General features: G+C 47.6%; 1 protein-coding gene across 1 annotated transcript in view; it reads right to left on the bottom strand.

The window, feature by feature from the left end:
* The window catches only part of LOC112224721 (guanine nucleotide-binding protein subunit alpha-13-like), a 37868-nt gene that overhangs the window by 7133 nt on the left and 17589 nt on the right, over positions 1–13146 (bottom strand). Inside the window, 1 exon segment of the mRNA XM_042317233.1 lies at positions 767–817. Coding sequence (XP_042173167.1) covers positions 767–817 — 51 coding nt within the window.

Raw genomic sequence — 13146 nt, 5'->3', positions numbered from 1 at the left:
TGTTTTGTGTGTGTTGTGTGTGTTCCATTCCAGAGGAGAATTCCTGACATTCTAGACGCTGTGACATCAAAGGTCAGGCTGCACTGGAAAAGCCATCAGTGAAGTCACCATCAGGATACCAGCCAGAGATACAGAGTTACACACTCCTCATTCCTCTGCACTGCCCGTGAAGAACAGGGAGAAAAGTTGAGAAAGACGAGAGAGAGAGAGGTCGGTTTCCCCCTCTTTAGTCAGAAGGACATCAGGCCTTCGCTGGTAGCACACCCTGACATCTCAGAGAGAGATATGTGAGGAGATGGATAGAACCACAGAGGGAGGAGAGAGAGGGGGATGGCGATATGTGAGGAGATGGATAGAACCACAGAGGGAGGAGAGAGAGAGGGATGGAGATATGTGAGGAGATGGATAGAACCACAGAGGGAGGAGAGAGAGAGGGATGGAGATATGAGGAGATGGATAGAACCACAGAGGGAGGAGAGAGAGGGATGGAGATATGAGGAGATGGATAGAACCACAGAGGGAGGAGAGAGAGGGGGATGGAGATATGTGAGGAGATGGATAGAACCACAGAGGGAGGAGAGAGACGGATGGAGATATGAGGAGATGGATAGAACCACAGAGGGAGGAGAGAGAGAGGGATGGAGATATGAGGAGATGGATAGAACCAGAGGGAGGAGAGAGAGGGATGGTTTCACTTCTCTTTTCATTCTGACTGTTACTTCATCAGCAGTAGTGTATAGATGCAGAAGAGATGGGTGGGACTTACCGGCTGTCCCAGCTTTTCCAAATGATCCAGGAAATACTTCACAGACTCCCCCTGGGAGAGGAGAGGGGAGAGGAGGAGAAGAGGAGGAGAAGGAGGAGGAGAGGAGGAAGGAGAGGAGAAAGGAGAGGAGAGGAGGAAGGAGAGGAGGAAGGAGAGGAGGAAGGAGAGGAGGAAGGAGAGGAGGAAGGAGAGGAGGAAGGAGGAGGGAAGGAGGAGAGGAAGGAGGGAGGAGGAGAGGAAGGAGAGGAGGAGGAGGAGGGAAGGAGGAGAGGGAAGGAGGAGAGGGGAAGGAGGAGAGGGGGAAGGAGGAGAGGGAAGGAGGAGAGGGGAAGGAGGAGAGGAAAGAGGAGAGGAAAGAGGAGAGGAAAGAGGAGAGGAAAGAGGAGAGGAAAGAGGAGAGGAAAGAGGAGAGGAGAGGAAAGAGAGGAGGAAGGAGAGGAGGAAGGAGAGGAGGAAGGAGAGGAGGAAGGAGAGGGAGAGGGAGAGGGAGAGGAGAGGGAGAGGAGAGGGAGAGGAGGAGGAGAGGAGGAGGAGAGGGGAGAGAGAGGAGAGGAAGGAGAGAATATGTCAGATTGGTTCAGTTATTCAGAGTTCAAGCACACTTACTACAGAGGTCATGTTATTCATATTAAAAGTGAATCAAAAGTACTGTTGTGTGGGTGGATGTGAAATGCCAAGGACTCCTTTTAAAACAGGAAGACAAGAAGTGTGTTGATCTCTGACTCTCACGCGCAGCGCTGCGTGAAAATCAAGGCAATGTGGCGAAACTCGCTTCCTGCGCCCGCCGGTCTGAGCAGGAAATGCAGAGATCTCAGAACAAACACACACACACACTGCATCTATAAATGAAACCCTGAGTAACAAGCTGCTCAGGAAGCAGCAGAGACCGAACAGAACAAACAGAAGGTGTTTGTGTGTGTGTCTGTTTAGGCTAAGAGTGTGTGTGTGTGTGTGTGTGTGTGTGTGTGTGTGTGTGTGTGTGTGTGTGTGTGTGTGTGTGTGCGCAAGAAAGGAGAGCGAGAAAGACAGAAAGAGAAACCGAGCTGTGGCCTTGAGAATACCACATACACACAGAACGGCTGTGAAACCACAGAGGTACCACTACTAGCACGATGCCTTAACCCCCAGGAGGAGGCTAAAACAACAGAGGCACCACTACCACGATGCCTTAACCCCCAGGAAGGGGCTGAAACCAGAGGCACCACTACCACGATGCCATAACCCCCAGGAGGAGGCTGAAAGCAGAGGCACCACTACCACGATGCCATAACCCCCAGGAGGAGGCTGAAACCAGAGGCACCACTACCACGATGCCATAACCCCCAGGAGGAGGCTGAAACTAGAGGCACCACTACCACGATGCCATAACCCCCAGGAGGAGGCTGAAACCAGAGGCACCACTACCACGATGCCATAACCCCCAGGAGGAGGCTGAAACTAGAGGCACCACTACCACGATGCCATAACCCCCAGGAGGAGGCTGAAACCAGAGGCACCACTACCACGATGCCATAACCCCCAGGAGGAGGCTGAAACAACAGAGGCACCACTACCACGATGCCATAACCCCCAGGAGGAGGCTGAAACCAGAGGTACCACTACCACGATGAACCCCCAGGAGGAGGCTGAAACCACAAAAGTACCACTAGCACGATGCCATAACCCCCAGGAGGAGGCTGAAACCACAGAAGTACCACTAGCACGATGCCATAACCCCCACTAGGAGGAGGCTGAAACCACAGAAGTACCACTAGCACGATGCCATAACCCCCAGGAGGAGGCTGAAACCACAAAAGTACCACTAGCACGATGCCATAACCCCCAGGAGGAGGCTGAAACCACAGAAGCACCACTACTAGCACGATGCCATAACCCCCAGGAGGAGGCTGAAACCAGAGGCACCACTAGCAGCAGGATACAAGGCGAGGGAAGGAGTAGACAGACGACCCCCCCCTAAAGAGCCATAGATCACAACACATTCTATTCTAAGGGGAAACCCCCCTCCTCCCACACCACTACACCTGTGGGACTTTCTATTTGGGCTAACATGGGGGGCATGTGAGGAGCTGTGAAACCAGAGCGGGGGGGGCAACTACTACCAGAAGGACTAGGTAGTGTTAGACCATGGCTTTAGATTAGCATCCAGGGGCAAGTGGGAAACCACATCCAAGTCACAAATCACTCAGTTCCAATGTTAATCATCCCACTCGGAGTTCCACTCTGTCACAGGAAACTGTTCAAGTCTTCTGTGTGACTCATACACAACATGGGGGAAAAGACCCCCCCCCAAGACTTCTGCTGTGGTTACAACCTGGAGACTTCAGTCATGGAGATGATCTATTGACATACATAGAACGAACACTGATATACAGAAATAGATTCCAGAGTAAGTGACTGATACTCTCTAAGGGCTAAAACAGGAGGCGTTTTACAGGCCTATTTCTGCTTCCTAAATGGTGAATAAAGTCATTATTACCATCAGCTAATTATCAGATGACGACAGTCTTTTTCCTTTCTTGAGAACAACTTAAGTCTTATTTGAATGTAACTGCCATCAGCTGTCACGCCGCAGGTTGGTTGACAACCTGACAAATCAAATAAAGCTTTGAGAATTTGAATGTGAGACAGACGCTGCACATCTGTCTTGTGATTATCTACGAACAGCAGACAGTGTTTAAAGCAGTGTAAAACCCATAGACTGTGTTTAAAGCAGTGTAAAACCCATAGACTGTGTTTAAAGCAGTGTAAAACCCATAGACTGTGTTTAAAGCAGTGTAAAACCCATAGACTGTGTATAAAGCAGTGTAAAACCCATAGACTGTGTTTAAAGCAGTGTAAAACCCATAGACTGTGTTTAAAGCAGTGTAAAACCCATAGACTGTGTTTAAAGCAGTGTAAAACCCATAGACTGTGTTTAAAGCAGTGTAAAACCCATAGACTGGGTTTAAAGCGGTGTAAAACCCATAGACTGGGTTTAAAGCAGTGTAAAACCCATAGACTGTGTTTAAAGCAGTGTAAAACCCATAGACTGGGTTTAAAGCAGTGTAAAACCCATAGACTGGGTTTAAAGCAGTGTAAAACCCATAGACTGTGTTTAAAGCAGTGTAAAACCCATAGACTGTGTTTAAAGCAGTGTAAAACCCATAGACTGTGTTTAAAGCAGTGTAAAACCCATAGACTGGGTTTAAAGCAGTGTAAAACCCATAGACTGTGTTTAAAGCAGTGTAAAACCCATAGACTGGGTTTAAAGCAGTGTAAAACCCATAGACTGTGTTTAAAGCAGTGTAAAACCCATAGACTGTGTTTAAAGCAGTGTAAAACCCATAGACTGTGTTTAAAGCAGTGTAAAACCCATAGACTGGGTTTAAAGCAGTGTAAAACCCATAGACTGGGTTTAAAGCGGTGTAAAACCCATAGACTGGGTTTAAAGCAGTGTAAAACCCATAGACTGTGTTTAAAGCAGTGTAAAACCAGTGTAGACAGTCATAATGGAAGCGTTTCCACAAAATAATTTAAGCGTCCAGTCAGACCACCACCACTGAGCAGAGCAGACCACCACCACTGAGCAGAGCAGACCACCACCACTGAGCAGAGCACCGCGGCACCAAAATCACATGGGCCAAACCAATACCGAAGGAGAAGAAAACTGATTAGGTAGAATCCACCACTGAAAGCAGAGCAGACCAGCATGAGGAACAATGTTCTAGGTTGGACTAGACCAGCATGACATAACAGAATGTTCTAGTGGACTAGACCAGCATGATGGAACAATGTTCTAGGGTGGACAGACCAGCATGACATAACAGCAGGGCAGACCACCACCAGCATGAGCAGAGTTCAGGGTGGACCACCACCAGCATGAGACCATAGCAGACCACCACCACTGAGCAGAGCAGACCACCACCACTGAGCAGAACACCAAAATTCAGGGCAGACCAGACCAGCAGATGGAACCACCACTGAGCAGGTAGAACCATTGAGAGAGTGGTTATTACTGAGCATTAGAATGGACTAGACCAGCATGATGGAACAGATGTTCTAGGGTGGACTAGACCAGCATGACATAACAGAATGTTCTAGGGTGGACTAGACCAGCATGATGGAACAATGTTCTAGGGTGGACTAGACCAGCATGACATAACAGAATGTTCTAGGGTGGACTAGACCAGCATGATGGAACAATGTTCTAGGGTGGACTAGACCAGCATGACATAACAGAATGTTATAGGGTGGACTAGACCAGCATGATGGAACAGAATGTTCTAGGGTGGACTAGACCAGCATGATGGAACAGAATGTTCTAGGGTGGACTAGACCAGCATGATATAATAGAATGTTCTAGGGTGGACTAGACCAGCATGACATAACAGAGAATGTTCTAGGGTGGACTAGACCAGCATGATGGAACAATGTTCTAGGGTGGACTAGACCAGCATGAAATAACAGAATGTTATAGGGTGGACTAGACCAGCATGATGGAACAGAATGTTCTAGGGTGGACTAGATCAGCATGATGGAACAGAATGTTCTAGGGTAGACTAGACCAGCATGATGGAACAGAATGTTCTAGGGTGGACTAGACCAGCATGATATAATGTTCTAACGTGGACTAGACCAGCATGATATAATGTTCTAGGGTGGACTAGACCAGCATGATATAATGTTCTAGGGTGGACTAGACCAGAATGATATTATGTTCTAGGGTGGACTAGACAAGAATGATATAATGTTCTAGGGTGGACTAGACCAGGATAAAATAACAGAATATTCTAGGGTGGACTAGACCAGCATGCTGCAACAGAATGTTCTAGGGTGAACTAGGCCAGGATTGATAGAATGTTCTAGGGTGAACTAGGCCAGGATTGATAGAATGTTCTAGGGTGAACTAGGCCAGGATGATAGAATAATATACCGTCCTCTCGTCCCAACAACCAGCTGAAGCAACATGACATTCTCTAACATAACCCATCTGAACTGGTATACTGCTGACCACATAGACGTGTGTGAGTTCGTCAGTGCTTTCGCTTCCCCTGCGTTCCCCTACTCAGTAAAGCAACGGTGTGACGCATGCCGAACACAGACACATGCGTAAGGAAACCACACCCCCCCCAGCCCCGCCTCCACTGCCCCAGCCCCGCCTCCACTCTGCCGTCATCCTGATATCTACTACTAGGCTCTGGTGAGGCAGGTGGAAGATCAACTGTCACCAACTGTCAAAATATCTCTAGAATGAGGAGGGTCAAAGGACATGGTAACCACGATGGGTTACTGTGGTTACGGTCTCCGAGGTGACTGGAACCTGAAGAGAAGCCTGTAGTCAGTGTGTTCTGCTACTAACACAGTATGTGTAGTTAAAGCAGCGTCTATATAGGGTTTTTGGGTTCGATACAGATTCCCAATTTTTTGGTCTGTTTATATACTGTTTAACAGGGGAAATGAAAAACATGTATCCACAAAACGTTCTCATAAATTACCATCCAAAAGAGCAATTGTCCAAGAAATGCTTCAAATGTTGATTTTGTACATTGTGACATTAATGACAGAACGACCACAGTGTGCAGATCAGCATGAGACACAGATCAGATAACCCCTTTTCCATCCTTATTGAATATCAGGTATTCGTGAAATTAACAGTCATCAATACGCTGTATTGTAAAAATAAAACAGTATCAGGAGATCATATCGTTGAAACGATATCTGCTGCTACCAGAGCTCATACATTCTCTGTCGTGTTGACTGCTACAACTACAGGGCTCATACATTCTGTCGTGTTGACTGCTACAACCACAGGGCTCATACATTCTGTCGTGTTGACTGCTACAACCACAGGGCTCATACATTCTGTCGTGTTGACTGCTACAACCACAGGGCTCATACATTCTGTCGTGTTGACTGCTACAACCACAGGGCTCATACATTCTGTAGTGTTGACTGCTACAACTACAGGGCTCATACATTCTCTGTAGTGTTGACTGCTACTACCTCAGGGCTAATATATTCTGTAGTGTTGACTGCTGCCACCACAGGGCTAATATATTCTCTGTCGTGTTGACTGCTACTACCTCAGGGCTAATATATTCTGTAGTGTTGACTGCTGCCACCACAGGGCTAATATATTCTCTGTAGTGTTGACTGCTACTACCTCAGGGCTAATATATTCTGTAGTGTTGACTGCTGCCACCACAGGGCTAATATATTCTCTGTAGAATTTAGAGGAACCCTACTGGCCTAGGCTGACAGACTGTGGGAGATGTGTAGTAGTTGATGTCGTTGTCCCACAATGGGAAAATTGGTCTCAGCAATTTAAAAAGACAATGCAACAGGAATCATAACCGAAAATACATATCAAAAGTGTGTGTGTGACTGCTGCACTGGCTCTCTGTCGGGACTGCTACAACCACTGGCCATTCTGTCGTGTTGACTGCAATCAGATGGGTGTTGCGCGCTGGCTCTGTAGTGTTGACTGCTACAACTACAGGGCTCATACCTCTGTAGTATTGACAATCAGATGGGGAGTGTTGACTGCTGCCACCACAGGGCTAATCTTCTGGGTGTTGACTGGCTACCTCAATCAGATGGGGCCACCACAGGGCTAATATATTCTCTGTAGTGTTGACTGCTACTACCCCTAATATATTCTGTAGTGTTGACTGGCCACCACAGGGCTAATATATTCTCTGTAGGGCCTAGGCTGACAGACTGTGGGAGATGTGTAGTAGTTGATGTCCACAATGGGAAAATTGGTCTCAGCAATGGGGACAATGCAACAGGCCATAACCCAATCAGATGGGGAGCGCGCTGGCTCTCGGCCCAATCAGATGGGGAGCGCGCTGGCTCTCGGCCCAATCAGATGGGGAGCGCGCTGGCTCTCGGCCCAATCAGATGGGGAGCGCGCTGGCTCAGATGGGGAGGGCGGCCCAATCAGATGGGGAGCGCGCTGGCTCTCGGCCCAATCAGATGGGGAGCGCGCTGGCCCAATCAGATCGGCCCAATCAGATGGGGAGCGCGCTGGCTCTCGGCCCAATCAGATGGGGAGGGCGGGGAGCTGGCCCAATCAGATGGGGAGGGCGCTGGCTCAATCAGATGGGGAGGGCGCTCAGATGGGGAGGGCTGGCTCGGTCCAATCAGATGGGGAGCGTGCTGGCTCTCTTGTGATGGGCCGGTGTTGCACAGAGACCAAGGTCTAATCACAGCTCAACATTCCTTTATGGATCATCCCCCCCCCCTCCTCTATTCCTTCATCCCCTTTGTACATCTCCATCCCTCTTTCACCCCCCCCGTTCTCTCTTTTACAGGTCTTACTGTCTTTCCCTTCCTCCTGGTAGTGTAACTCAGACGAGGGGAAAGGGCCATTTCAGGTCACAGCTGAAACACTGTAGCGACCGCATCTACTGGCCATTAAACTAGACAGTTCCTCTATTAATGGCTTCTGGGATTGCTGCTGCAACACACACACACACACGGAGTATGCTGGTCCCCGGACATGACAGTGAGCAGCAGCCTTCCCAGAGAGATGGGGGAGGAGAGAGAGAGAGATATGCGGGTCAAGACGGCATGCTTGAACTCCACTTATCCCTGGTACCACCACCACCACCAGAGAGCAGGAGGGTGAAGGAGAGAAAGAACGAGGGAGAGAGAAACTAAACAAAACCCCTTTGTGTGCTGCAATCCAGGGAGCACGTGTCCCAAGTGCCAAACATGTCAGGCTTCCTGCTTTCACAACCTCTCTAACACACACACACACACACACACACACACACACATTAAGCCTCTCGCTGCAGACATGCTGTCTGCAGAACAGGACTTGATCTTGATGCTTTAAGTAAACATTCCCCAGCCCTTATTCCCTTTCACTCCTACCTCCCCCACCCCTCTCTTCCCTATCCCCCCCCCCCTCTCTTCCCTATCCCCCCCCCCCTCTCTTCCCTATCCTAGGTGTTGTATAATCCCAATCCACAGCCTTAGACCTGTTCTCCTCTCCACGGAAGGCTTTATAGTGTTCTGTTACAAGCCACGCCCTCATTGACATGGGATCTGTTGAGGGTCCAATCAACGCAGGGCAACAGAGTTAGAAGCGGAGCGTATAGAATAGATAGGACTATGTCGTTGTTGTGAGAATGTATTCTACATATGAACATTAAAAGCGTTGGTGTCGTCCCAGATCTCTCTCACCCTCCCTCCCTTCCTTTTCTGCAACAGTTGATTCCTTTCCTTACTGCTCCACTCTACATCGGAGACTAAGGAGGGGGAGGGGAGGGGAGGGAGGGCAAGAAAGGGCATTGTTTTCATTTTCTATGGTTGACTTGATTTGTGTGTGAGTTAGCATTTTCTCCACACACAAACACTGATAGTGTGTGTGTGTGTGTGTGAGCAGCAAGCTCAGAAGCTATTAGTAGTGGTTTAAGGGCAGTAGATGCAGTCTGTTTTCAAATCAAATTTTAATGCGCAGAATACACCAGATGTGAACTTTACCGTGAAATGCTTTCTTACGAGCAATTTTCCCACCAGTGCAGAGTTAAAAAGACATTTAAAAATTAAAAAGCACCATTGGTCATTAGCCTGTAAAATGTCTGCTATCCCCTCCAGCGCAATTAAACTCTTTGTTTTAAATAAATGATTCCACTTTAAGATTAAACGATAAAAATAAGGTCTAATATTTTTATAATAATATTTTATATTTCCATACACAATATAAACGTGATGTATTTATTTGATAAACAGACCACAAACAGCCCTAAGCATCAAACGCAACGTAAATTCGGACTCAACTTTGAGCCTCTCTAAAAGGTTAACCCTCCTCTTAATGGTGAACCGAGTGTCCATTCTGTGTCAGCTTTGGGGACAGGCAGAACAACCCATGTACGAAGGCCAACAGAAAGTGGTGAACCGAGTGTCCATTCTGTGTCAGCTTTGGGGACAGGCAGAACCCCAACAGAAAGTGGTGAACCGAGTGTCCATTCTGTGTCAGCTTTGGGGACAGACAGAACAACCCATGTACGAAGGCCAACAGAAAGTGGTGAACCGAGTGTCCATTCTGTGTCAGCTTTGGGGACAGACAGAACAACCCATGTACGAAGGCCAACAGAAAGTGGTGAACCGAGTGTCCATTCTGTGTCAGCTTTGGGGACAGGCAGAACAACCCATGTACGAAGGCCAACAGAAAGTGGTGAACAGCTTTGGGGACAGGCAGAACAACCCATGTACGAAGGCCAACAGAAAGTGGTGAACTGAGTGTCCATTCTGTGTCAGCTTTGGGGACAGGCAGAACAACCCATGTAGATGAAGGCCATCAGAAAGTGGTGAACTGAGTGTCCATTCTGTGTCAGCTTTGGGGACAGGCAGAACAACCCATGTACGAAGGCCAACAGAAAGTGGTGAACCGAGTGTCCATTCTGTGTCAGCTTTGGGGACAGACAGAACAACCCATGTACGAAGGCCAACAGAAAGTGGTGAACTGAGTGTCCATTCTGTGTCAGCTTTGGGGACAGACAGAACAACCCATGTACGAAGGCCATCAGAAAGTGGTGAACTGAGTGTCCATTCTGTGTCAGCTTTGGGGACAGGCAGAACAACCCATTCTGTACTTCTTGGTATAGGTGTACAGGCCAAACAGTGACAAAAGTGGTGAACTGAGTGTCCATTCTGTGTCAGCTTTGGGGACAGGCAGAACAACCCATGTACGAAGGCCAACAGAAAGTGGTGAACCGAGTGTCCATTCTGTGTCAGCTTTGGGGACAGGCAGAACAACCCATGTACGAAGGCCATCAGAAAGTGGTGAGCCGAATGTCCATTCTGTGTCAGCTTTGGGGACAGGCAGAACAACCCATGTACGAAGGCCATCAGAAAGTGGTGAACTGAGTGTCCATTCTGTGTCAGCTTTGGGGACAGACAGAACAACCCATGTACGAAGGCCAACAGAAAGTGGTGATTCTTTAATTTTTTAAAACTTGGCAAACATTTCACCCCACAATAAGAGTGTCCATTCTGTGTCAGCTTTGGGGACAGACAGAACAACCCATGTACGAAGGCCAACAGAAAGTGGTGAACCGAGTGTCCATTCTGTGTCAGCTTTGGGGACAGACAGAACAACCCATGTACGAAGGCCAACAGAAAGTGGTGAACCGAAGTGTCCATTCTGTGTCAGCTTTGGGGAAGTGAGAGTGCGTATTAGCAGAACTGGGAGGGAGTATGGCGTGCTGCGGTTCTGTCACACCCCGGTCTCAGATGACAGCCTCCCTGGGATGAGTGAGTTGGCAGAGGACAGCTAACAGACAGACTAGCAGAAACCCCTTTAGAACCCATGGTAAAAAAAAACATCACCAGGGAATCAGTTGTGTGTTTAGCAGGAATCAGGAAGTACACCTCACACAACTGGTTTCAATGGCTCAGTTGAATATTAGTAAACAGAATGTCTTATTTCCTGACTTCTTGGTATAGGTGTACAGCAGAAAATCTTCCAGAGACAAACAGTGACAAAGTAGCTTCAGTGAGTCAGCTGGTTGGAGCGTGTTCATCTGTATGCACCATCAGAGTAGTGGGGTGGATTTCTTCACTGGCCACTTGTAGTGAATATATACAGTTGAAGGCGGAAGTTTACATACACCTTAGCCAAATACATTTAAACTCGTTTTTTCCACAATTCCTGACAAAAAATTCCCTGTCTTAGGTCAGTTAGGATCACCACTTTATTTTAAGAATGTGAAATGTCAGAATAATAGTAGAGAGAATGATTTATTTCAGCTTTTGTTTCTTTCATCACATTCCCAGTGGGTCAGAAGTTCACATACACTCAATTAGTATTTGGTAGCATTGCCTTTAATTTTTTTTAAACTTGGGTCAAACATTTCGGGTAGCCTTCCACAAGCTTCCCACAATAAGTTGGGTGGATTCTGGCCCATTCCTCCTGACAGAACTGGTGTAACTGAGTCAGGTTTGTAGGCCTCCTTGCTCGCACACGTTTTTTCAGTTCTGCCCACAAATGTTCTATTGGATTGAGGTCAGGACTTTGTTGTCCTTAAGCCATGTTTCCACAACTTTGGAAGTATGCTTGGGGTCATTGTCCATTTGGAAGACCCATTTGCGACAAAGCTTTAACTTCCTGACTGATGTCTTGAGATGTTGCTTCAATATATCCACATAATTTTCCTTCCTCATGTTGCCATCTATTTTGTGAAGTGCACCAGTCCCTCCTGCAGCAAAGCATCCCCACAACATGATGCTGCCACCCCCATGCTTCACGGTTGGGATGGTGTTCTTCAGCTTGCAAGCCTCCCCCTTTTCCTCCAAACATAACGATGGTCATTATGGCCAAACAGTCCTATTTTTGTTTCATCTGACCAGAGGACATTTCTTCAAAAAGTACGATCTTTGTCCCCATGTGTAGTTGCAAGCCGTAGTCTTGCTTTTTAATGGCGTTTTTGGTGCAGTGGCTTCTTCCTTGCTGAGCGGCCTTTCAGGTTATGTCGATATAGGACTCGTTTTACTGTGGATATTGATACTTTTGTACCTGTTTCCTCCAGCATCTTCACAAGGTTCTTTGCTGTTGTTCTGGGATTGATTTGCACTTTTCACTCCAAAGTACGTTCATCTCTAGGAGACCGAACATGTCTCCTTCTTGAGTAGTATGACGGCTGCGTGGTCCCATGGTGTTTATACTTGCGTACTATTGTTTGTACAGATGAATGTGGTACCTTCAGGCGTTTGGAAATTGCTCCCAAGGATGAACCAGACTTGTGGAAGTCTACTATTTTTTTTCTGGGGTCTTGGGTGATTTCTTTCGATTTTCCCATGATGTCAAGCAAAAAGGCACTGAGTTTGAAGGTAGGCCTTGAAATACATCCACAGGTACACCTCCAATTGACTCAAATGATGTCAATTAGCCTATCAGAAGCTTCTAAAGCCATGACATAAGTTTCTGGAATTTTAAGTTTAATCTGGCCCCTAAATACCGTAAGTGAACAAGGCAGCTGAAATGTCACCATGCATCTAGGAAAGCCACTCCTGATGTAGGACAGACACTGGATGTATTGGGGTGGAGGGGGACTGGTCCTTTAACAGTGTGTGTGTTGACTGTCTGCTCTAGGTTTAATCATGATGAGAGAGAGGGGGATGAGGGACTGGAGGAGGCTTGGTGACTGTCTGCTCTGTGTTTAATCATGATGAGAGAGAGGGGGATGAGGGACTGGAGGAGGCTTGGTGACTGTCTGCTCTGTGTTTAATCATGATGAGAGAGAGGGGGATGAGGGACTGGGGAGGCTTGGTGACTGTCTGCTCTGGTTTAATCATGATGAGGAGGCTGATGAGGAGGCTGGTGACTGTCTGCTCTGTGTTTAATCATGATGAGAGAGAGGGGGATGAGGGACTGGAGGAGGCTTGGTGAC

This window comes from Oncorhynchus tshawytscha, unplaced genomic scaffold (assembly GCF_018296145.1).
Source record: "Oncorhynchus tshawytscha isolate Ot180627B unplaced genomic scaffold, Otsh_v2.0 Un_contig_2750_pilon_pilon, whole genome shotgun sequence".
Classification (NCBI taxonomy): Eukaryota; Metazoa; Chordata; class Actinopteri; order Salmoniformes; family Salmonidae; genus Oncorhynchus; species Oncorhynchus tshawytscha.
The sequence above is the reverse complement of the archived record's forward strand: the minus strand, read 5'-3'. Positions and strand labels throughout refer to the sequence as shown.